Genomic DNA, 25,494 nt, shown 5'->3' on the forward strand with positions numbered 1-25,494 from the left:
GGGCGTTACTTGTTTATTGGAACAGCGCAGTTAAAAAAAATCAACCAAGGCGAACAGTTTCAAGGCTCCCCTTAGGATATATCCAAACAGGCAGCCAATCGGCGCGTACACGGCTTTTTCAGCTTGTCTCTTTTAAAGGGACAGTACCAACCAGCTTATATCACCTTTAAAGAGAAACAGACATGAAGGAATGGGCTGGAAACACCGCCTCTCCCGCCCCCCTCCTCCCAATCAAGAGTTTTTAACTTCACACTGGAGAGAGAGGCATGAATTGCAAATTCTGGCCTGTGGCTCTGTCGGTTAAGACAGGCTCCAGCCAGGCTCCTCGCCTGGGTCACGGAGCTCGAACCCTCGTCAATTTCCTCCCTCATCCTGGACTTTCAAGTTTGCCTTGTTTAAAAAGCAGGCGCCTGCCCCACGCCCCCAGTCACTTCCGATGGCTCCGGCGCTGCGCCAGGCTCCCCCCTGTCCCCGGCGTGAGGCGCTCCGAGTCCTCGCCTGCCAACGGCAGGGCAATTCGGACGCGGGGTGGCATGGTCCCCCGAGACAGCTTGGGCTGGGTGCCTAGGAGCACCCAGCGCTTCCCCACGAGGGGAAATAGCCTCAAGAAAAAAAGTGAGCAGCGAGGGGGGGGGGTGAGGCACGGGGCTACACGGGGGGTACGGGTAGACTGGGGGCAGCTGAGGGTAAAGGGATTTAAGAGCAAGGCAGGGGAGGGGTGGAAAAGGGCGGCTGGGGAGGGTGGCCGCTGGGGGTCTTGGGACTAGAGGAGGGTAGGGGAACGGGGCGTTAGGGCAAGGGAGCTAGCGGGGGTGGCTCATAGGGGTGGAACAGGGTGGAGAGGGAGGTGGGAGGTGAAAGAGGGGAAGGGTGGGGGAATTAGGGGGCAGGGCACGTGGGAGATAGGTGGGAACACTGGGAGGGAAGAGGAAGCCAGAGGGTGAGGTAGGCAGGACCAGCACACCCCCAGGCCTCCAGCAGCAGGAGAAGCCCCACACCCCATGGGGCCCTTTACGAGGCAGGCTGAAGGCGGCCGCCTCCGCCTACCGCGGAATAGCCCAGCTCTCGCATTTAGCTCCGTATTACCTTAACATGCCGCTTGGGGGCGGGGCGGCCCCGCCCCCCGCCGGTCGCCGATTGGCCGGGGCGTGTATCAATTGTGGAACGTTGACGCCCGCCGCGTTCCATCCCAGGGTAGCCACGTTCGGTTGAGCTCGGAGTAGCCGTGGTGGTGGCGGCAGCCGGGGAAGGAGCTGGGGCAGGAGCGGTTCCAGGGTGATGGGGGCCAGGCTGGGGCTGGGGCTTTGACAGCTGGAGCCGGAGCGAGCCAGCGGGGAGGCAGCCAAGGCCGGGGCGAGCCAGAGCGAGGGGATCGGGGCTGGGAGACCAAGCGGCACCGAAGAGACCTAGGCAGCGGCGGCAGAGCCAGTGGCGGCTTCGCCTCCTCCTTCCTGCGGACCATGTTCGCCAAAGGCAAAGGCTCGGCGGTGCCCTCGGACGGGCAGGCTCGAGAAAAGTAAGCAGGGCTTGCGGCGCTGGGCGAGCCCCGATGTTGGAGCGGGGTTCGGGGAGCTGGAGGTTCGGATTGGGCTGGAGGCTCCGCTCTCACGGGGTCTCCCTTAGGGCATTTTTCAGACTTGGCTGCTGCTCTGTCCGGGGCGGGGGGACGGGGACGGACGGGACGACGGGGACGTGCTGCTTCCACCGCGTCCTTTTGTCTGACCCTGTCTGTCCGTCCATGCAAGTGTAAGGGGCGAGGGGCTTTGTTTGGGCACGATCACTTGCTCCCCGTCTGGCCCCCTGGCTTAGTGCTGGCTGCTGGAGTTTGTAAGCTGGGGCAGGCAGAGGAGGTTGGGGCAAAGGGACTGGAGACGAAGCATTCTGTCCTCCCGCCCCCTCCCTATATCCTTATACCCTCAGCTTTCCTCATGCACTTCCAGGGTTGAACCAACCTTTCCCCCCCTTTTGTGTGTGTGGAGTTGCTGGGGCTCTGGCTTGCCCGCGGCTGGCTCAGTGACTGGGGATGCTGGCTGCATGCTGGATTGTGCATGTGCCTTGAGAAGTAATTTTGTTTCCTGCACGAAAGTAGGGTCAACTTTTGGGGCGGGAGGGGGGGTAGAGGAAGGGCAGTTTCCATCGCTCCCACTCTGGGGGTGGTGGTGGGGCCTTTCCTGCCATAGGTTTTGGCATGCATCTCCCAGGAGAGGAGGCACTGTTTTGTCGGAGTGGGACGGTTTCATGAAGTATTTCCCAGTGTAATGGTGTCTCTCTCTTTCTGTACTTTTACAGGTTAGCTTTATACGTCTATGAATATTTGCTGCATGTAGGAGCGCAGAAATCAGCACAGACCTTTTTATCAGAGGTAAGTGTCTCTATTTATTTTTGACCCCCCCCTCCCCTGATAGCCTTTGTTTTCAGAAGCAGCCACTGTGGCCTCCATTTTGAATTTTTATCACCTTTTGCCATTTATTGCTAGTTGGCCTCAGAGCCTCCTGGCTATTTGGAGGAGCGTCCTCTCTCCTCTCGCTCCGCCTCATCTAACCGATTTGCACGCTTTCTTGTTTGTAGATCCGATGGGAAAAAAATATCACACTAGGAGAGCCTCCTGGGTTTCTACATTCATGGTGGTGGTAAGTGTGCATTCCTAGTTCCCCCTGAAAAAAATAAAAGAAAAATGTTTGATCTTAACCCGCCTGTAAGAAGAAAAAAAATAGCCTAGGTAAAAGTTTTGGCTTGATCCATGTCTCATTTGATAAATAAATGCTGTGTAGTAACAGGGTATGGTGGTGAACTGTGGCCTTTTACTAAGGGATAAAATTTTTTTTTTCCTTTGGCATGAGTAGAAACTTGTCCTTTGTTACAAGGAAGAAGGGGAGAACTTCCTGTTGGTTTCTTTCTTCTTCTCGCTGGATAGTCAGGGTATCAAAATAAATGCTTGCCTGTCCCTCTGCATCATTCTAAAGCAAGGGCAGAAAGGATCTCTTGCTTTCTTTGAGATGGTGATTCAGGATGACTTGATCTTTTGGGGGCTCTTTTTGGGTGAGGGGAGGAGATGCCATTTTCCATTCAGTGCCGACTGGTGGAAATAACAGTTAGACAGACCCAGTAAGAGGTCTGTTTTTGTGGCTTATCTTTGGCAAAGGTGTTTTGTTGTGGCAAACTTGCAGGGCTCCTAAGTTTCTGGAGAATCTACTGTTCTGCCCTGAGAAGCAAGGGAAGACTAATTGCGTCCATGAATTACTGTTAATGGATTTCAAATGCCTTTTCATTTAAAGTTTGCAGTAGCGTTGTGAGCATGCGGCAGGTGTGTTGTTTTTTGTTTGTTTGTTGTTTTTTTAAATAAACCAAACAAACATACTGGCTAGACTGAGAGAGATTTTGGTCATATTGCCAAAATTCAGGAAAACCAGGCATACACGCCTCCCAGTTTTCCAGAGCAGACACTTTGCGTTTGGGAGTGGCTGAGACTGGAGCCGCTGTGAGTTCCCCTGCAGCCAGTCATGGAGAATGTTGTATTAGCTGAGAAAACCAGTTCCTAATTGCATTTGCCAACTTAGTGCAGGATGCTTATGACATACAAAGCATATAGCGTAGACTCGTCTCGGAAGATCAGATCTGTGGTATTACTGGACCTGTGGAGGGAATTGGGTTATGTTGCATACATAGGCAGTCTAACTTCTGCCCCTGCCTGCATGTTGGGTAACATGGTTAAAGAAGAAGGGTTTGGGGAACATGGTATAGAATGAAGGCTTTTGGATCCTGCAAAACGGGTTTCTCTCTGCCTGCTGCCATATATATGCTAATACTGTCACTGGATTGCCATCCAGTCAACTTCAGGCTCTCAAGTGGCAAGATGCTGCCCTGCAATCAGTGCAGGTCAACAAGAAGTAATGAGTCAGTACCTACATGCTATGCTGAGTGGGGCTCTCTGTATCTGAGGGAGAGTAGTCTAGGGGCGCTTTGAGATGTTCTTAACTAGAAATCCTGTGCGCAGTCAACACCAAAGCGATCAAAGAGAGTTTTATGTATGGCTTCCCATGCCAAAGTGAAATTTCTGTGTTTGGGTTGTACTCATTGTGGGAATACTTCCTACATGTGAGAAGCGTTATTTCAAGGTTCAGTAGATTAACACTGGAACTTGAAGCTCCAGACTGGATTCTTGTAAAGGGTTGCTCAAAATTTTAAGTGTAGAAAGGAGGTTTGAACAAGCTGAAACAGCTGGCTACTGGAACACCTTTTGGGGGTAGGAGAGAAGAGGCATCCTGAGATGACAATGTTGATAACCTCTTAAGTTGAGGTTTTAGAAGTCCATGAATTACCTTTCTTCATTTCAGCAGATTGCCAGCTCACTGTAACTGTTACCAGGACTAATTTTGTCTCTTAAAATGTTTAAGGTGACCCAGTTTGAAATGCTTTTATTTGGAGTTGTTGCTAGAAGGTTTGAATGGAATGAAATGGGATGCATGATTCTGATGGACTTTAAATGTTCTCGACTACAGGCCAATTGAGGTGGAAAGCTGTTTACCTTTACTGAACTGTTGGCACAGTTTGTACTATGGCCCTGTACATTTGCTGTTTAGTATATAGGTAATAATTAGTAACTGGATCCTGTTTTGCTTTTTCTGCCATGCAGTGTATTTTGGGACCTTTACTGTGCAGCTCCTGAAAGGCGAGATACTTGTGAACATTCAAGTGAAGCAAAAGCCTTTCATGATTACGTGAGTAACCAATTTTTAATCCTTGTTGTAATTAGGGGGTCAGATAGCTTGATCCTCTTCAACACACCAAAAGCAAACTTAGCCAACTGGCCGTACTTTTTTTTTTTAAATCACGAGTGTTCTGACTTGGTTGAACAGTATTCCATAATGTTGCAATTATGTAAATTAGTTCAGATGTTTATCTTGAGTGCTTAAAGGTATTCCGACTATTGGTGGAATTAAGTAGTTTTGTATAACAATGGACACCAAAGCATTACTGTAGCTGTGCTTTGGGGGAGCACTACTGAGATTTCTTATGTTGAGGACATCTCCTTTACCTTTTTCTGTGCAACAAAAAGGCTGGTATGTAATCTATGGATCTGAAAAGGGGGAAATCTTCAAAGTGCAGTTTCTTTAGTGGTGGGGGGGGGGCACGGACTCTCTCCACTCATTGCAGACAAAGTGCACTTAGGGCTACTAGGAAGCTTGCGCTGGACGTCCAATAATCCTGTCTCAAAAATATCAATATAAAGGTACTTCATTTCATTAAGACTGCATTGCAGTCTTTTTCTTTAACCCGTTTTTGTTGAAGGTCCGGTTTTTAAGGGCTGTGGAGTGTCTGGAAGAGAGAAATTATTTGAAAATGATTTAGGTATTGGTTGGGAGTGAACAGGTTGGACAGGCTATATTCTGGGATTGGATGTGAAGCAGTGACTGTTTGTTCTTCAGATTTATGTCCAGGGGATCCCAGGTAAATAACAGATGTGCATAATAAGGGTATCGGCAGCTGGCTTTTTTTTTTTTTTTTTTTTCGGTAATACAGGGCAAAATGCTTTCTGAGCAACTCCATGACTAGAAGTCACAGGGCTGCTGTTGCTTGAGGCTTTGCAGCCTTCTGAAACTGTTGGTGGACATGTTAGGCTGACTGTTCTGTGTACTCCTAGGCAAACTTTGCAAATTGTCAGTCTCTGGGATGGAATTGTTCTAAAGACCCTGGCTTGCTGGCAGTGGTGATTTCAGAGTGGAAGGATTTGAAGATGCTTGATAAGAGCAGACTTTGTTCTTTTTGGATCAGGTCATATCAGCATGGCCTCCGAGGTACACCTTTAAAACTGCAGTAGCCAGATAATCTTGCTGGTGCTCTGAGTGTTTTATGAAACAATTTGGCACTTAAATCAGACTTGACTAGTGGGAATCTTCCTCTGTCATCAGTGTCACTTCTACCATGACCTCTTCCAGGGCGGAATCCAGGGTAATAAAGGGTGGAGCTGTGGAGGGGGGAAATGCTCCTGCGCAGACGAGACTGCTCAATTAAGACTCTAGCATTCACATGAACTTGAACATAAGTTGTTAGGATAGTGACCGTGGAATGTGAACTGAGGAATTGATGCAAGCTTGGGCTAGGTTGCTACAGGAAAATGTCAGTGAGCTTCATTTTACTATCAGCAACAGCAGCCCTCTTCTTCCTGTCCAGCTCAGTATCTTCAGGAGAAAATGGTACAGAACCTTTTCCTTTCCTGTTGTTACTGCCGTGAACCTGCCTGTGCATCTGCCAGTCTCCTTTAGAACATATGTAAGGTTTTGTCCTGTAAATATGACGCAGTGGATGAGTTCCAGACCACACTAAAGACCTCCCAACTGCTCCATCCGTTGCCTGGTGAGGCATTTGTTGCTGGGGTGGCAAAGCATGAAAGCTCATGGGATATAAATAGTGAAGTGCTGTTTGAAAATATTTGCTGTGAATGTGTTAAAGGTGGTGTTTCCATCAAGCTAGCACATGTTTTCAGAACTGGTTAAAAAATAAATGTCTCAATAGTGGTTCAGGATGCAGAAGTAGAATTCCCCCTTGATATAAGCCAATCGGGAATTGCTGAGCTGTCCCCTAGAGAAATACAAGGGGAAACCGGCAGAAATTGCTCCGATTTCCTTGGGTCTGTGTGTTCTACTGTGATTTTTCCTCTCTTCCTTGGAATTTTGTTTTGTGACTTGCTGACCATTGGTGAATACTCTTGTATCACATGTGCCATTCCGTATGCACTGCAGATTTCAGAATATTTCAAATGATGTGGCAAGGTCCTTCATGTATTGTTTTTTAGATAGATTGAATTAAAAGCTTAGACTTCATAATCAAGAGTATGAGATACAAAGTGACTGACTACTTGCCAGCAGACCTTTCATATTAAGGCTAACTTTGATAACTCAAGTTCCTGAAAACTCTGCTGGAGATTGCAGCTGTGTCCTAGTGGACAGTTATTCTTGAAGCATCTCTTCTGTAATTTTCAGTTTCCTGAATGTGTTAAGACTCCATGATTGGCACAGCAGGCCAGATTTTTTTTGGGGTGGGTCTTATATGCACAACAAAAGGTGTGCTTGATTGTATTCACAGCCAAGATATAGCAATGCTAGCAGCAGCCTTACAATAGTGTCTGAGGATTTAGTGTATTTAGAGAAATTAATCTTTTTTAGCTTGGTAATAATTCTAACAATAGGCATGAGTGCATTAGAGTCACAGACTTCTTTAATACATGTTGCTTTAAGCTTACAGCAAATAGACACAATCCTGATTGTTGTTTGATTCTCAGTGTAATACAGTTTCATAACAGCCCTAATACTTTACCTTTTTAGTTTTATTATGAAGACTCATAAGAAGATTTGCTTTCTCCCCATTCCTCTCCCTTCTTAGTTACAGTTTTATTCTCATCATCCTCTCATTGGCCTTAAAGTGGTTGATTACGTTTCTGCTTCACGTTGTTGCTTACTGCAGATGCTTAAGGGTTTTTTCCTCAAGAATCAATGTTTTCACAGCAGGAGAATGTAGTGTACTTTACAGGGTGAGGAAACTACCTGTATAAAACTTAAATATTGACCAAAGAAAGAGCAAACGATAACCTTTTTATGTGAATAGGAACCCATTTCTCCGAGAGACAGGTACATGGCCCATGGCTCTTGTGTGAGTGCTCTGAAAATGCAGAGAGACATAGCACGTTCATGGGGCAGTGATGCTAGATTCTCCTTCAATGGCAACACCAAAGCGGTCTCTTGTTGACGCACTAGTCTTTTCCATTGGGAGTTCTGTTGTAGGGTGGTGTTCGTGCCAGTCTTTGTTTATGTAATATGTGGAAGGATGAGGAGGCAGAGGATATTCTTGTTTGGGGAGGTGGAGTCGGGGGAAAATTTATCCCCTCAGGGTTACTAAGGAGCGCCGAAGTCTAAATGGAGGCTCTTGTCACCTTCTGAACTTCCTCTTAAATTACTGTTCCAAAGCAGAACATCTGTTGCTGAAGCTGAAAGGAGTGTTGAAAATGTGTGAAGAACTGCCTGCAAATCTTGCATGACCTAAAGTTATGGGGCTGCTCAGTGGTTTGAACCAGGGTTTGATTCCTTATCCCTTGCTCATTGAGTGTGAAGGGGCTGGCAGTACTGTTCCTGTGCGGTTTGCAAATCGTGAACAGAGTGGCCAGATAACTAATAGTGTGTGTTGGATGTGGTAAAAATAACCCATTATACAGCATGTCACAGATTTGTAGAACATTGTTTAATCATCACCAATTACAGAACTTGGTTTTTGGAGGTTGCACATGTCTGCAATGCATAAAACGACATTTATTTACCAATAGACTTTGCAGTTGCTCCGATATACATTTGTGGACTACTCTCAACTTTCACCTTTGTGTAAATGGAGCACTGTAAAATAATCAGCTCTAGATGTTTTGGTCTTAAAACCGCTCGTGCCTGGTGCCTAGCACAGAAATCATACACCAGTTTGAAATACACTTTAAACTTGGAAAGTTTCCCTTCCATGCTGCTTTCCCATTGTTTACCTTGGAGGTGTGGTCATTGGGCCACATGAAGAGGCACATCTCTCAAGATCAGCTGGCTTAGGGAACACACGCTTTGGAGTAAGAGCAGCAGCATGCTTCATTAGCAGAGCGTTAAGTGTGGTATTTGCATGCTGTGTAATTTCCATTTCACTTCCCAATATAACCTTATGAAAACTAATAGTAGCAGCAGGAGAAATTACCAATTTCCCCCATCACATTTTAATATTTAAATAAAAATCACTCTTTCACTTCAGTCTCTCACGACTTTTCATGACGTCTTGATTAACCCAGGTCCTCACCTGGTTAGGAAATGCCGTTTCCACAGAGTTTGAGCTCTTAGCTTAGTTTGAAAGATGCTGTGCTTTGGATGAGATGCTGTGCCATAATACCTGGTAGTGGGAGCGTAATGTATAAGAGCAGGATTGTGTTAGGGGTCATTATTCTATCCAGACCAAGCCAAACACTGTAGCTTTCCAGTGTGTGTGAAAAGCCAACACTCCTCAATAAATTATTCTTGTCTGTAGCTTTGCTATAGCCAGCCTATTCCACAACATCTACAGAAACAGTTTATCCAATAGTAAAAAGCATTAAAAATTATGTTCATTTTAAGCTGCATACGTTGATTTCCAGTGGACTCTTCTAATTTGACCTTGTCTGAACTTTGTACGCAATCCTTATCAATTAATGTACTTTATTTTTTGGATCTTGCGTGCAGTGGGAATCTGGTCGAATTGGATACGTTTTATTCTCTGCTTCATTTTGGGGTTGTGAAAACATCAAAAGGGAGTGTGAGGGAGAAATATCCAAAATCTGTCTCCAGTTTCAGTATTTTTGTGTGCGTTTCCAATAGAAAATGTTATATTCTCTCTGGAGGTTACTGTTATTGGCACGGCTGCCTTTATCTTGCTTCTAGGCAAAGCCCCTCTGTAAGCACACTCATATTACAGTGTGCGCTGTGTTGCCAGACACTCTTGTTGCAGGTTTCATTGTGCATCTTCTGAGCCGGTGAGCTACAAAGGGATTGTACAGCATGACAGGGAATTTCAACCACCACGTTATCTCAGAATTGGCCGATTGATGGTTGCAGTTCAGCATTTCAACATTGTGAAAGCCAATACAATTTGAGTTAGCTGTGATGACTGCCAGTTTAAATACCGCAGTGAATTTCCGTCAAATAGCTAATACATAGAATGGGGAATTGCAGAAAACTTGATCACCAGAACCACTTTAGTCGATTTTGGCCTCAAGCTACAGAAAATGAACTTAAATCTAGTTGACTGTCGCTACATACTTTTTGTGGCATTATTCTGTCTGCACAACCTCCTTCAAGCTGAACTTGAGAGGGCGAGAAGTATCGAGAAAAATCGCTCTTTGGTCACGAGATTTGAAAAAAACACAAAAACCAATCCCCCCCCCCTTTGCATTCATATATAGGTTTCAAAAGGTGTCTGTCCCCCTTAGGGCGGCTGATGGGGTAAGAATACTAGATCATTGGATTGTGTCTGTATGTAAAATAAAGCACTGGGTTTTTTTTTTAATGGTTTAAATGATTTTTAAAAATGTAAATCAACCCAGCTCTTCCTGTCCAACTTCTCCTGTCTTGTTGAAAGATGCATTTCTAAAGGATTAATGGGCAGTGCACGGAAAGCTGTGATTAGTCCTGGAAAAGATGGTATGGCTGGTTCTGCAAAAATATCTCATTTGCTTCACATGTCTAATAGTCCATGGTTTTTTTCTTTCTTTTGAAGGTCTAAAAATCACCTGTTGTGTTAAACGGTACCTTTTGGAAATCCCTTATGCCAGGGGTTCTCAAACTTCATTGCACTGGGACCCCTTCTGACAACAAAAATTACTACAGGACCCCAAGAGGGGGTCCCAAGCCTGAGCCTGCCCAAGCCCCACTGCCTTCGGGGATGGAGAGGGGGCAAAGCCCATGTCCCGCAGTCCCAGGTGAGGGCCCAAAACCAAAGCCCAAGGGCTTCAGCCCCAGGCAGGGGGCCTATAACCTAAGCCCTGATGGCCAGGGCTGAAGCCCTTGGGCTTGGGCCCTAGCATGTCTAAGCTAGTCCTGGCAACCCCTGTTACCAGATGTGCCCGTTACTTTTGGGTATGCTCATTTATTAGGGTTACTCTTCGGGGTGTTTGGGGGTTGGGGTTCTGTAATTCTATTAATGTACAGTAACTCCTCACCTAATGTTGTGGTTATGTTTCTGAAAAATGCAACTTTAAGCGAATCCAATTTCCCCATAAGAATTAATGTAAATGGGGGGATTAGGTTCCAGGGAATTTTTTTTTGCCAGACAAAAGACTGTATAGTGTGTGTGATATATATGCATGCACACACAGTATAAGTTTTAAACAAACAAGTAAATACTGTACACAGTGATGATGATTGTGAAGCTTGGTTGAGGTCGTGGAGTCAGAGGGTGGGATATTTCCCAGGGAATGCCTTACTGCTAAATGATTAACTAGTAATTGGCTAAGCCCACAAGGGTTAACTCGTTGTTAAGGTAGCCTCACACTCTACAAGGCAGAATGAACGGAGGGAGGGGAGACAGCATGGCAGACAGAGACGCACCCTGTGTGTGCGAGAGAGGTGCGCGTTTCCCCTTTAAGCATGCTGACACCACTCTTAAGTACCCTACCTTGTTAAATTAATCAGCAAGCTGAGACCACAGCTCCTGCCAGGAAGCTCGCTTGGTCCTGAACCCTGTGTTGTCCCTTCAGCTCTATGGAGATGGGGTAAGCGGGGTGCAGGAGCAGGGGGAAACCCTGACATTGCCTCCGTCTCCCCCCCACCAAGTAAGCAGGAGGCTCTGGAGAGCTGTTCCAAGGCAGAAGGCAGGAGCAGCACATGGCAGTGAGGGGAGGGACAGCTGAACTGCCATTGCTAGCCTGCTGGGCGGCTGCTGTACAGGGAACTTAGGGGAGCAGGGAGCTGATAGTGGGGCTACTGGTCCGCTTGGGTTCAAGCCCCCACCAGCTAGCTGCAACGGGCTGCTCCTCCTGCAAGCAGTGGACAAAGCAGGCGGCTGCCAAAGGATGTTATAAGGAAACATTGCACAACTTTAAATGAGCATGTTCCCGAACTGATCAGCAACGTAACAACATTAACCGGGATGACTTTAAATGAGGACTTACTGTACTGCCTATGTCATTTGTGTGTTCATATGGAGCTCTACTCCTTCCTTCTGCAAGTCCCCTCCCAGTGGAGCTATCCTGCAGGACCTAGGTTCCCCAGGGTTGGGTTCCTCCAGCCCTAGAACCAGATGAGCACACACACACACTAACAGAGCAGGTCTGAGCAGACCAGGTCAATCAGCACTCTCAAGGTGTGACAACCCCTTCTTTATTGAATAGTAGTGATAACTACACAAGGAGAGCCTAAACCAACATAGGTTACATTAATACCTGAGATAGAAAAGAAAATAGAGAGAGAGAGAGAGAGAGCTCATCCACTCCATGGAACTTGAACTGTTCAGGGTTCCCAGGTGATGGTGGTAGCTCAGGGTCCTGAGTGCTGGAGTCAGGCAGAGCCCCCAGCACAATCAGTTAGGAGACGGAGCCCAGTGGAACAGATGCAGAGTTTGGGTCCATGCATCAGAACGCTGACTGGAGGGTGAGTAGGAATTTTTGTCGAGAAAATAAAATGGTTCAAGGGAGAACGCTAGATTTGTTTATAGGTAAACTGATGACTTAAGGGTTTTCTTTAGGCTAGACAATAGGAGCTGATCACTCTTTGCTATGGGTGATGTTTTCTTCCAGGGAGCTCACAATGCAACTAGGCTGCTTCAGTATTTTGGAAATCATTCAAGGATTCATTACTAGAATTGGCCTGGTAACTGCTGAGCTGGGTGTGTGCAGGCGTAGGTTTATTAACATCTGGAGCAGAGATCCCCCATGATGCAGTGCGTCCCTGCTTTTCTGGTCCCAGAGTTCAGTGCGGTTCTCTGTTCTCCATTCTGTATGCAAATGGAGATGTCTCCCTGTCCCATCTTTCATGCAGATGGGGCTAGGGAAGTTGACTCTGTTCTTCATTTTGTATGCTAATGGAGACATCTTAATCTTGTCACCCTTGTCAGGAGGGGTCTAGGTGTGTCTCCGAACCCCAGTCACTGCTCTCTGGAAGTCTTTTCTCTGATCGGTTTGGCTCAAGTAGAGACTGGGGGTATGGGGAGGGGTGTCTTTCATACCCAACCCACAGTTTGAGAACCGCTGCCTTACGCGATGCAGAGACAGCAGGTGTGGTGTTAATATTTTTTTTCTAAAAGGCTTAAATTATTGGTGTTAACACACAAATTTAATCAATAGGGGACAAGCTGAGGCTCCTTCAATAGAGCCTCATCTGGGCAGAATAAGATAATATGTATTTCAGTCCTGCTCCCTCAATGGCCACACACCAAGTATAGGATCCAGACAGTGGTTTTTGAACTCTGAAAACTAAGCTGCCAACTCCTCAGGCCAAGACTGTTCTCTGCAAGTGCTGTACTGTGGAAGGTGTTGCCTTCTCAGGGAGGTGATGTGCCCTAAGGTATCTGTAGAGGTATTCTCCACTCCTATTACTCCTTCACTACCAACAAAAAAAACCTCAGCTTTTTTGTGGCCTTGTTTCCACAACTTCCACTAACCTGGCAGTCTGTGCTAGTTTAAATGTGATTGCACAATGCCTTTGTTTGGTGCCCTTTAAACTAGTGTCTGTAGGGGATGATCTTGGTGTTTTAAAGATTTTTTTTTTCTTTTTTTCCCCCTATCCATTGGTCTAAACTGTAGCTCTAACATTGTACATTGTAGCTGTTAAGATCTGTTTTGTCAGTGTCCTCTGTTCTTGGGACAGGATTGTTTACCATTTCAAATCTGTGCATCTCAGTGTGGAAGGCAGGATGTTGTGTCCCCTTAAGAGAGTGGTTCTCAACCTTTCCAGGCTACTGTACTCCATTCAGGAGTCTGATTTGTCTTGCGTACCCCAAGTTTCACCTCATTTAAAAACTACTTGCCTACAAAATCAGACATAAAAATATAAAAGTGACTCAGCGCTCTATTATTGAAAAATTGCTGACTTTCTCTTTTTTTACCATATAATTATAAAATAGAACTATTGGGATATAAATATTATACTTCCAGCTCAACATATAGAGTAGTATAAAACAAGTCTTCATCTGTATGAAATTTTAGTTTGTACTGACTACTTTTTATGTAGCCTGTTGTAAAACTAGGCAAATATCTAGATGAGTTGATATACCCCAGGAAGACCTTTGCTTTCCCCAGGGGCACCCATACCCCTGATTGAGAACCACTGCCCTAAGAGATGTAAAGTGTTTGGATGTGTATTAGGTAGGCTAACCATGGACTCAGTTGATAAATCGTGTTGCAGTTGTTCTGGGTATTCAGTGTCTATTCTAGACCATTCACGTGCATGGTTCTTGGTACCACTTCAGCACCAATGAAGAGCTGTTGTTCTTGGCTTATGTGTAGTAGACCCATATCGTAAGACTTCATAGTGGTTGCTATGCTGTGCAACCGTGTCTTCTCAGGACTTCAGAGAGCTGGTCTTAAGCACCTCTCCTTTCGCGTCCGTTAAAGTGATGAGCAATATAGCGCCTATGAGGCCAATCGGATTCCGTCTGTTAGAGGACATCGGTGCGCACACGTGCTAGCCACTTCGTTGCATACTCTACCATTTAAAAATTTGTCCCCAAAGGCTGGGGTTGACAGGAGTTTAATGCCATCAGTTAGGAGCCTCTTGTAGCCGATCAGTGACCAACTAGGAAGTCAGTTACATCTGTACTGCGCTCTCTGGCCACAGCATCTTTTACAGTAGCAGTGATGCTGGAACTCCAGTTCTGCTGCTGCAAAAGAGCAGAACCTGTTCCATGCAGTAATTTTGAAGAATCCGATTTTGTCACGTTTCCATTGAAAAGAGGACATGGACAGAGGGGGTTGCCAGCAAACTTCACTCCCTTGTGGCTTTGGTAAGGAGATGCTTGCACAGGCACAAACTAAACAGACTGCTTCCCTGGTAAGAAATATGCCTGTTCTGTCTCCAAGGCATGTTCATATCCGTTCAGTAGGGCCAGAGTTTCCCAATAGGTAACGGAACAGAGGAATTTTCTTAACATTTGGCACCTTTGCAGGATTATCCGTAAAACCCCTAAAAGGAACGTAGAATTTTCTCCCAACCTAGCAACATGCTGATTTTACAATCTTCTGCACATGTCTACCCATCTCTTTTTGGATGGAGGCATTTGAGGGGAAAGGATGGTGGTCTTTTCAAGAAGAATAAATCCATGTGCCTTTAAGAGTTTCAACAACAGTCTCCAAAGCAGACGCTTACGTAACTTTTTAGGTGTCTCTTTCCCCGCCCTCCCCATAGAAGTTCACTTTTTAATGAGCCAAAGCTGATAAATATCAGCTGTCCAGACAAGTTTATTTAAGATATGTAAAAGCAAAACTGTATCATTAAAATACACCCCCCTTCATTTAAGCTCTCAGTTTAAAGTTGCGCTGTTTTAATAGCATTGACGGTTCTTGCAGACAAAACCATCTCTTTTTGCCTTGGAATGATAACGTGCGTATAGCAAGGATTATTGAAGTGTTGGATAGTTGCACCTTCGTTTAGTTGATATTGATGGAAAAACAAGTTTAGGGCACTCTGAAGTCATGGCGCAGAACTTACGCTATATTCTTTGTGATTGGGGTTCCTAAATATTTATCCTGTTCTGTCCCTAATGAAAACAAATTGTCAACAGTTGTTCAGTAACTGACTAAATTAAAATCTGTAATTAGTCAATTAGATTAAAGAGTTGGCACAACCTGATTGTATCATGCTGGTTAGGTTATTAAGAGAAAGGGTGTGATTTTTAATTACTGAATGCTAATTTTGACAGTTTCAAATAGAAACAGACGTTTTTCCCCCCCTCTGATTCTGACTGCCTCTGTAAAGTAAGACCGCCACATTTATTTTATGTCAACAAATAGTGGGAAGATGCAAACTTTTCAGATTAAATCCCTTGTGGATTTAAACCCGAGAAAGAGTTGGGTGGAAAAAAGTTACATTAAACAAAATGTTTTAAAAAATGGTCTTTCGAAGACCATCAGTAGCAAAGTAAATCACTTTGTATTATAGCCAGGAAACACGTGCAGATGGAATTCGTGTGCCGCCCCCCAGCTCTGAAGTTGAGCACACCACGAACTGAGGCCGCCGATAGATCCAAATCTAACAATGCTCTTGTAGCAAATAAAATGATCCAATCATAGATTTGTTGGATGTGGTGGTTGTTTGGGGGTTGGGGAGTAGGAAATCTCCCCTCCTCCCCCACCTGTGGGTGTTGCAAATCACACTTCCCAACGTAAGGCTTAAGAAGCTCAAAGGTCTGTATGTCTGTGTTTTCTCTCTCTTCTCTCTCTCCCCCCACCCCCCAACACACACACATACACAATGTTCTTGCTTGCTGAGATCACGTGTGTTGTGTGTTAGCTTTTTGGGGGTGGCGGGAGGAGGGTTACTTTGTATCATTCTTTCTCCTCCCTGCTTTCCCCTGCTTAATGGCCATTTTGACCACCCTTTAGCCAATCGATGTTTAGTGCTGAGATTTCAGTGATACAGAAGTGAGTCATTTTTTCAACAACCCCCTTTCTGCCCCCCATACTGTTAGCTTTAGTCACCATTGGAGGGGCCTTGGTGGCATTTGGAAAGTGAAGCCAGTCAAGGAGTAGTAGGTGGTTAGGGAGTGGGAATCACTTCCCCAGGCAGTATAAAAGGCTACTTTTTGTTTGTGATGCAGGATTCCATTGTTTGCTTCAGGAAAACACAGCCATGTGTAATGTCAAGCACCCAGGCTGAGCTGTTCTGAGACGCTTGCTGTAGAAATCCCTCCATGGGCTCTAGGTGTTTTGTCTGTGATTGACCCCCGTCTCAGTGGAAGTTTGGAGGTGGGTGTTCTTTAGGGCCCAGACGCTGACAGATTTGTAGCTCTGGATAAATCCAAAGCTTGTAAGCCTTCATTCATTTCCTTTGTGGTCCTTTCAGAGGAACAAAGAAAATGAAGCAGAAGGTGCATATGCAGTTCACGTATGAAGCCAGGGTGACGATGACCTCTTTTATTGGGGAGCTCAGAGAGCTCTCTGAACCAACAGTATGGGCCAGCCAGGTACTACAAGGGGTGCAACAAAGGGTGTGTTTGTGGGGCAAGGTTCTTGTTCAGAGGCAGCAGAATTTCATTCTAGAGTTGAAAGGCCAGAAGAGACTACCAGATCAGCTGGTCTGACCTCCTGTATGTCCCAGGCCACCAGCACCCACATACTAAACCCAACCACAGAAATGAGACCAAAGCAATACAGCCCTCAGGAGAAAACATGTATCTGCTTCTCTGATTGGCAATTGAAGATTTGTTAGGTCAGTGCAACATGTATCGGTATGAGCGAGGCTTTCCTGTTCTCCTGATCATTTCCTTCCTTACCTTGGAAACTTGGATTTTCTCCTACCTTTTGTTACATATTTTCCCTTTTCAAACCACCTCTTGCTCCATTGAAAACAGCTGCAGGCCAGTCCTAGGAAGCTAACCGAATACTCGGGGTTTTTAGAATACCGCATGTGCATTTGTGTGCTGCAGCTGCAACAGCCTGTAAAACAGAATAAAAAGTAACCTTTGCCCAGATGCTGAATAAATTAAATGGCAACTGATTGTGCAGAATCCTTGCTTGTGCACAGGGTTTTAGAGGCGGTGTCCGTACCACTGTTGGGTAATTTCCTTTCTTTAAGGAGTCATGTAAAGGTAGAGGATTAAAGAATGGGAGAGGGGAGAAACCTAATGCTGAAACTGGTTTATCCGATTGACTGTAGTCCAGCTGCGAGAGAATGGACATAGAACTGCCTTGGTTCTATACATTCTTGCGCAACTAAACATCAAATGTTGGGTGTCTGAGTGTTAACGCCTGACAAATGGCTTTGGATGCACTATGCAGTTGGATGGCTTTCTGAGGTTTCATCTCCCAAGAACCACAGATACAGTTCATTTTGTGATAAGCGTTCCTGCTATTTAGTAGGAGCCTCAGAGTGGAGCTTGTCCTTTAAAAGCATAAACTTTTGACACGTTGCTGGTGCTTGTGATTTTGTTTACCAATTACGGTAGAATCAAAAGTGACTTGAACTCCCCCTTCCGGGGGAAAAAAAGAGTACTTTGTCAAGAGAGCTCGTTGCTGACCTTTTTTCCTTTTCAGTTCCAAACTGCTGGCGAGTGAATGCAAGGGGAGAAACGCTTGCCTATGCAGATTATAAACGCTCTGCGACCCGTTCTCTTTTATTACGGGGCAGTGTGGTCTAGTGAGCAGAGCACCGACTTGATACTTGGCAGACATAGGCTGTGTTCCCAGTTGTGCCGCTGTTGACCTGTTGTGTGACCTTCCCCTTTGTGTCTTTGATTTTCCTCTGACTTCTCCATGTAGTTTGTAAGCTGTTTGGGGCATAGACTCTGAGTGTTTACAGCACCCAGCACAGTGCGATCTGGCTCCTCGGTTGGAGGGGACCCTTCAGGTGCTCCAACAAGAAGTAATACATTATAACAATGGTAGGGTGTCATTTTAGTTGAAAATACTTGTCCATTTGTACAATCTCTTCATACCTTTGGGGAAAGTGGAAAGTACCCCTTCTGATTTGCCATTTTTAAAATAATCCACCAACCCCAGGGGACAACGGTATGTAAATTGTGCATTTCATAACCTTTATAGGACATGTAGAAAGAAACCAGATTGCTTCTGAACCTTCTGCTAGGTGTTCCAGCTTTCCCTCTTCTATCCATGCCTACCAAATAGCTTTTGTCCATCCAGGGAGTGAGTGGATGCAGCTTTTCAGACAACCTATGCAAACCCCTTCCCATGAGTCAGCTAATCTGTCACAGCACAGCCATAACTAGGTAAAATTCAGATCACATTTGTCACTTGCTGGCTTCTTTTGTCAGGAGTTGGCATTGAAACCTGCTCACCAGGTTCTGAGTAAACAGACCTATATGTTGTAATCTGCCACAATTTATATGAGCAGAAATGAGTGGGTCTGCAGGGCTTGTAACAGGGTTGTTGAAGCAATAATTGTGCCCGATAACTGATTCAGGTTGCAGAACAATTGTGAAGATCGTTAACTTAGCGAGCACTTTCCCCGCTCTGTGATCATCTGTGATCACCTCATGGTGAAAGGCTGTGAGATTCAGAATTGAGGGTGGAAGGGGAGTTAAGGGAAGAATACTGAAAGCCTTTTTAAAAAAAAACCAAACAAACCCCAAATGGAGCCAGAGATGGGAGTGCTGCTGTTTCTTTAAACTGAAAACGCTGTTGGTTTACTGCTAACTGTGGGGGAGGGGTGATGTTTTACCCTGGTGACTTGCTGAGAGTGAGGTTTGTAGCAAGCTTAAGCCCTGATACAGCAGGATGGGAGGAGCAAGGAGTAGCCGCTGCCTTACCAGTTCAGCACACTGTGTAGTTTAGAGGTTTCCTTGGCTTTACTGAATTAGCACGTCTTTTATTTTCTGACCAGAAAGTTAAATTACACACCGTGCTTGAGGATGAGCAGGAGTTTGTGCCTTTTGAGATCACAACGGTGCATGGTCTGGGGCGCGAGCACGGAGCAGAACAGGGGTGTTGGGAATGAATACCGTGCTCTCTCCTCACCATGTGGAGTTACATCATTAAAGCACAAGATTCTAGCAGAGTGTGGCTTTGGCTGACTTCCCCTCTCCCCGGTGTAGAAAGCATCCCCTTCTGGCCCGGCCCTGACTTGACAGGAACATTTCTCTTCTCAAAATAAACAAAGGTCCGCGGCTTTGAACGTCTGATCTTTGCCACTTGCATCAACAGTGAATCTACCTGCCAAGGAGCTGGTGAGAGTGGGGCCTGTTCTCAGTGACAGGGCATTGTTGGCTTTGGCAAAGGGAGTGGGGTGGGAGATTGGGGTGGGGGACTGCAAGGTGAGGATGAGTGCGTACTGAAAACCTTGTGCTTTTCTCCTTCAAACTCATGTGGATTAGTCTGTTGGAAAACCTAAGACTTCCTTCCCCGTTTTTATATGACTAGAGCATCATTTCCTTCCTGTCCTCTTTATCCCCATTTCGCCTGCCCCGCAGCCTTCCTCTCCCAAGCTGCTCCAGCCCTGTGTTGTGTGCATGCAGTGGACCTGAGGAGTTTATTAACCTAAGCCTTCACTTCGCTGCCTACAGTGCTTTTGCACTCCTCAGAGATGCCCAGCGTCACAGCGGGGCTCTCAGCCCCTTGTGTGGTGTGCCCCCTCCCACCCAGTGAAAATAAAAGTGAAATTTAGAGACTGAGAATGTCTACATTACAACAGCACAGCTACAGCGCAGTAGTGTTGACGCTGCCTTTGTCGACAGAATGGGGTTTTCCATCAATGTAGCTAATCCACCTCTCGGAGAGGCTGTAGCTAGATTGCCAGGCCGCAGGCGGAATGCTGCCATTTGTGTCTACACTGGAGCTCAGGGCAACTTCTCTACGTCACACACAGTGCAACGTTTTTCACAGCCCTGAGCCAATGTGGCTAGGTCGACCTAAGTGTTAGGTGTGGGCTTAGGCACGGAAAGTTTCACTTAGCGGCTTCTGGGCAGCAGACATGCTGAGGGCACTGAAGCTGGTTGGGTAATGCTGTGGAAGTAGAGGGTGACACAGGTCCATCTGCAGGAGCGCTATGGTACTGCAGTGGTGAGTTTCTTTTGTTGTTGGGCCTGTGTGCTTTGTGTTAAAGGAAGAGGGGAAAATCCAGTCTTCTGCCAAAGATGTAAAGGTTAAACGTGTGTTGGTGGACACTGCTTGTGTTGGAATAATGGGACTCCCCGTGTGCAGAGCAAAGTGGTGGGGGACAGAGAGGCTAGTGAAATGGTGCTGGGCTTGACAGGGAGAATAATGCTTTGCATGGAGCCTTCCAACGCTCTTCTGACCCACAGGACTGCCTGCCTTCGTCACTCCTCTTAATTCATGGAAATTGCCATGAAAAGACAGATGGTTTTTAAAAGTTGATTTCTGTCTCGGCTTTATCTGCTTGGGATTCGTTTCTCTTTACAGAGCAGGCACTGCTTTGGCTGGTAGAAGCGGTGATGGAAGCTGTAGTACAAATTGAGGTTATTGACACCATAAGTCTTCAGTTTTTATATCTGTAGATTTCTCTTTGGCATATTGATGTTTCAGACTGGACACAGGTTAGGGAATCTACATCTGTACGCTGTTTGTCTAAGGAGAAATACTCAAGTGAGCAATAGCTTGTCAGGCGGCTGTTCAGAGTTTACCTTCACCAGGCTGATACTTGCCTTTGCATTTCAGTTTGAATAGTGCTAGTGTGGTTTTAAAAGCACAAGTCTCTCTCGGGGTGGGGGGGTGACTTTTGGGTGCCCAATGTTGATTATTCTTTTTCCTTAGAAACTTTTAATATTTTTATTTCCAACAAGCTCAGGTTTAAAATAACAAAACCGAACCCTAACCTGGATGTTTGACTTAATTTTGAAACCAGAACATTAAATCCGCATCCCTTTTTTATGAACTACAAAAATATTAAAAGTTTAAGATCCATTGTCTATATTTTGAACCCCTTTTATTTTAAGATCAGTTTGCCAACTTTCTCCATTGGAGTCTGAAGGGCATGGTTAAAAAACCTGGTTTAGCAACCGTCTGATAGCTGGGGTGTGTCTCTCATCCATGTGGAGGCGTTGTAAATAAATGTTGTTTCTGGTCGCTTTCCCAATATGAAATCCATTGGTTCTGCCAAGTCAGAAGTATGGTGCTGGGCACTGGACTTCCATTAGGAGTGGAACGTCCATCATGAAATCCTAATGAGCAAACTGTGGTATTTTATTTCTTTGCTAAGGTCAAGGATTTTTTTTAATGAAGCTTTCCTCCTAGTTTCTGTGTGGTGCTTATAATGGGTTAAATTTGTGCATGGCTTGATGGGGGCATGTACCTCGTTAGAACATTGATGATTTTTTTCCTTATAAATCCTGTTTAAAATAAAGACTAGGTTAAATCTGCAGAGCTGCTCTGATGGAAAGCGAGAGATGGAGATGATCGCGATTCAAAAGGGAACATTTGTGGCATAGAGTTTGCATGGGCCGAACAATAGAAACACTGTGGCTTGTGCGCAAAGGACGTGGCGCAGATGCGGAGCAGTTAGACTGGCGTGTGGAAGGAATGGGGGCAGGGCTTATTTGCATAACTGATTGTTGCCCTGGGGATTAAGGTGGGGGAAGGGAAGGGAGGCGGTGGGAGCACAAAGAAATCTACAGAAAATGCAGATTTTTTTTTTTTACGGGCTCTGCCACTTCTGCTGTTGGGTGCTGGCTGTGTGCAGTGTTGCTTCAACCCACGCAGTTCATTCGTGCCATCCTGCTGACATACGCTTCTGCCTGGTGCTGCTACTAGAGCTGTCATCTGGGTTTGTTTTCACTCAGAGGGCAGGAGGAGGTCCACAAGGGAGACAGCCTGGTTGCCAAGGGATGAGGTTTTTAGCCGCTCCTGATGTCTCTTATAAAGGCAGTGACTCTGCAGCCTGTCGTGTCAAGATAAAGTCCAAAGGAAGACCTCTGGCTGTGCCTTATGCTAACGTTTTTTTTAAAAAAAAGCGTGTGTGTAAACCCTTAAATATTTGATCTTGAACGTTTATCCCCCCTGGATGCAGGAGCTTTTTGTAGTGAAAATCTGCTTTTGCTTCCCATCTTTTACTGCCTGTAACAATTTTTTCCCCCGAGCCGTTTTTGCTTCAGAGTTTACTTTATGGAGCTTCACAAGGCTGAGCTTGTACCTCTGATGATTTTTCTAAATACAAATAAGCTTTCAAAGCAGAGGATGTGTTCTAGCTAGTGCTGTCTTACCTGAACACTTGTAAGTGAAACCTGCCTTGCAAGGGGACATGTCCACCGGCACATCCTACCCCAGGGGAAGAGGGGGTGTTTAACTTGCTCTTAAAACAGTGTGTAGCTTTCAGGGTTGGCTTTCTTATCTGAAAGATGTTTTTGCAAGTCCTGGTTGCTAATCCAAATTATTACATTTGAAAGGCAAAGCTACCGCAAATAAACTTGAAATTTAAGTTCTGTTTGGCTACAGTCTGTAGCTTAGCTCTGGCACACTCTAGAAATGTGCTATGGACAGGGCAGTGAGGAACACTTATGGTTCTGCTGTTTGGCCCAGGGGGTGAGTAATGTGGAATGGAGGATTTCCAGGCAGCGGGGCAGGATGGATTGAGTCAGGGGCTTCTGGGTTCTAACTCAGACTGTGGCACTGACTCTGTGCATGGGCTTTGGCAAACCACTTCATCCTGTTGCCTCTACTTCCCATTCTGCAAAACGAGCTTAATTTCTTGTTTTGCAAGGTGCTAAGGGTGTTACACAATGAAAGTACTGGATGCAATAGATAGTGCTAGCTCAGAATGGCAGCTAGTCAAATGAACCCTCCTGTCTGCTTTGCCAGGTGAGTGCATGAAAGTGTGTCTTATTTACTGTAAGGAATGTAGCTCAGTTTAGCCAGTTAGTTGCTTGGACAGAGCAATTAGGTTAAAGGATAAGGGGAAAGAAGGGCCTTTTTCCAGTGAACAAAATTAGCAGCAGCAAGGGGGGCTTCCTTGCAGAAAATGCTGTAGCCTGTCTGTTTGGGGTCAGCAGGTTTTTATTTGCAGTTTAGGGGCCACCTCTCCCAAAGTGAGATGGGGCACACTGTAAGTGGAAATGGTGGCTGGAGCCCAGCTATGCACCAAGCAAAGCCTCTTTTTCTTCTGAAGGCTGAGTACAGCTGCATGTTTGAAAACCCCTTGCTCTGGGCTGACCAAGGCCACATCTACACTGGCATTGCAGCAGCCTCGCTGTGCCGGAAGGGATTTTTCTGTTGCTGTGGGTAATCCACCGCCTCACGTTACAGGAAGCAGATTGGCATTGGTAGGGCATTCAGGCCAAAGGAATGGCTAACGGGGAGGCGAGGCTGAGAAGTGGTCGGCCACTTAGAGCCAACAGACAAGCTTCTTGCTGAGTTGGACTAGTCTTTCTCCTTTGGGCTAACAAAATGGTGGTGAGCAGTGTCCTGCCTTTTACACACCTCCACCACCATCAAACACAACTTCTCACGTGCACCTAGATAGCTGTGGGTTCTTCTAGTTGGCAGCAGAAGGTATTGGCTCAGAGGCCTTAGTGTTTGATTCCTCAGACTTTTCCTCTTGGCCCTCAGTAGAAAAACGATGGTGCTGATGGACTATGTAACGCGTAGGGCCCCCACCACCTTCTGTGGGAAGCCCCTGCCTGTGATGGAGCTGCAGCTGCTAGTGGGGGCAGTTGGGGTGACTAGGTGGAGCAGCCAGTGTTCGAGTGACAGTGCGAGCTGCCTGGTGTATGTGACTGGTGATTTACCCCACTGTTCCGTCACTGCATGCCAGGGAGACCCAGTGCCCAGTCATGGGACTCGGCAAAGCAGCAGCATGGCCTTCATTCCTGGCAGCTGCAATGGAGATGATGGCTGCCCTGAGCATTACTGATGTAACTCTTTTCCCAGTGCTCATGTCTTCTGGTCTCATCATGGAGGGGAGGGGGAAGACTGGGTCTGGGGAGGCTGTGTGGAAGTGACCAGATTCCTGTGTCCCCACTTGCATGGATTCATGCCTGAAAAGTAAGGCGTTTCATTGTAGGCTCTTCCCTTCTCCTTTCCTTCTCTCTCCCCCCCCCCCCCCCCTCCTCCAACCAAGAGAGGCGCAGATGGGGTCTGTGTGTAAATCACATAGAAGGATTCTGTCTCCTGGAGCCTATGCCCATCTGCCTGCAGGATCGCAAGGTGAAGCCATTCTCTTTTATCTGAGAGCCTGAACTGTGACAGAGTTGCCACTTTGAATTGGCGGAGTAACCTCAGCATGAGTTTTAACACACATGATAAAGCAGTCCTGAAGTGTGGCTTTGTTCTGTAAGTTTCTCTGCCATTTGCACCTGCTCCCTGGCGACCTTCTCTCCAGCTGAGTGACCAGATGCGGCTGTTTCAGGAGCCAGCCAATGTCTCTCAAGTGCCAGCCAGTTGCAGTTGGTAGAACAGAAGGAGTTTCTCCTTTTTTCCCAGCCTCCCTCCCTGATGTGCAGCGTGCTGTGGTGTTTTCCCTTGCTTCCTGCGGGGGCTCTGAGTTGGGACTGTAGCTTCCATCTAGGTTCTGGGCCCACTTCAAGGTCTTGCTGCTCTTTCAAGTGTACCTTGCAGGATTCTCCATTTCTCCTCTGACACATCTGGCTACATCTCAATACTGGGTTACTAGATGAGCTGTTCCACTCAGCAGTTCCCATGTTACCCATTCAGCATGGAACGGCTCTTTCTTAGATGTTTCTCTGTGTGAGGCAACATAGCATTAGGGATGTCACAACCATTTTTGGAGAGCAAGAGGGCTATCTGTTGCTGCATAAGGTAGGAAGTGGCCTTGGCTATTGCTTTGTGAAAGTAGGAACTGCCAGATCGGATCAGAATCAAGGTCCCATCTAGTCCGATGGCCAGTACCAGATGCTGCAAGAAGGTGCAAGAAACCCTGTGCAATATTTAACTCAGCTACTTCATTGCTTTTAGACAAACATAAAATGATGGGGTCTAATTTAGCTGTTACCACTCGAGAAAGAGATCTTGGAGTCATTGTGGATAGTTCTCTGAAAACATCCATTCAGTGTGCAGTGGCAGTCAAAAAAGCGAACAAAGTTGGGCATCATTAAGAAAGGGATAGATAATAAGACAGAAAATATCATATTGCCTCTATATAAATCCATAGTACGCCCACAACTTGAATACTGCATGCAGATGTGGTCGCCCCTTCTCAAAAAAGATACATTGGAAAAGGTTCAGAAAAGGGCAACAAAAAATTATTAGGGGTATGGAATGGCTTCCATATGAGGAAAGGTTAATAAGACTGGGACTTTTCAGCTTGGAAAAGAGATGACTAATGGGGGGGAGGATATGATAGAGGTCTATAAAATTCTGACTGGTGTGGA

At 46.0% G+C, this 25,494-nt stretch overlaps 1 protein-coding gene across 6 annotated transcripts in view; it reads left to right on the top strand.

Moving 5' to 3' along the window:
- Positions 1-934: 934 nt before the first annotated feature.
- The window catches only part of SSBP3 (single stranded DNA binding protein 3), a 137,831-nt gene continuing 113,271 nt past the window's right edge, over positions 935-25,494 (top strand). For 2 of the 6 annotated variants that reach the window (XM_048859758.2, XM_048859765.2), the window contains exons 1-4: positions 938-1,516; positions 2,290-2,362; positions 2,569-2,630; positions 4,634-4,718. In XM_048859758.2, coding sequence (XP_048715715.1) covers positions 1,461-1,516; positions 2,290-2,362; positions 2,569-2,630; positions 4,634-4,718 — 276 coding nt within the window. In that variant the 5' untranslated portion in view covers positions 938-1,460. Of the gene's footprint in view, positions 1,517-2,289; positions 2,363-2,568; positions 2,631-4,633; positions 4,719-25,494 lie in introns of all 6 variants that reach the window. The other 4 variants (XM_048859764.2, XM_048859760.2, XM_048859763.2 and 1 more) reach the window with 4 other exon arrangements.

The sequence above is a fragment of the Caretta caretta genome, chromosome 8 (assembly GCF_965140235.1).
Source record: "Caretta caretta isolate rCarCar2 chromosome 8, rCarCar1.hap1, whole genome shotgun sequence".
Classification (NCBI taxonomy): Eukaryota; Metazoa; Chordata; order Testudines; family Cheloniidae; genus Caretta; species Caretta caretta.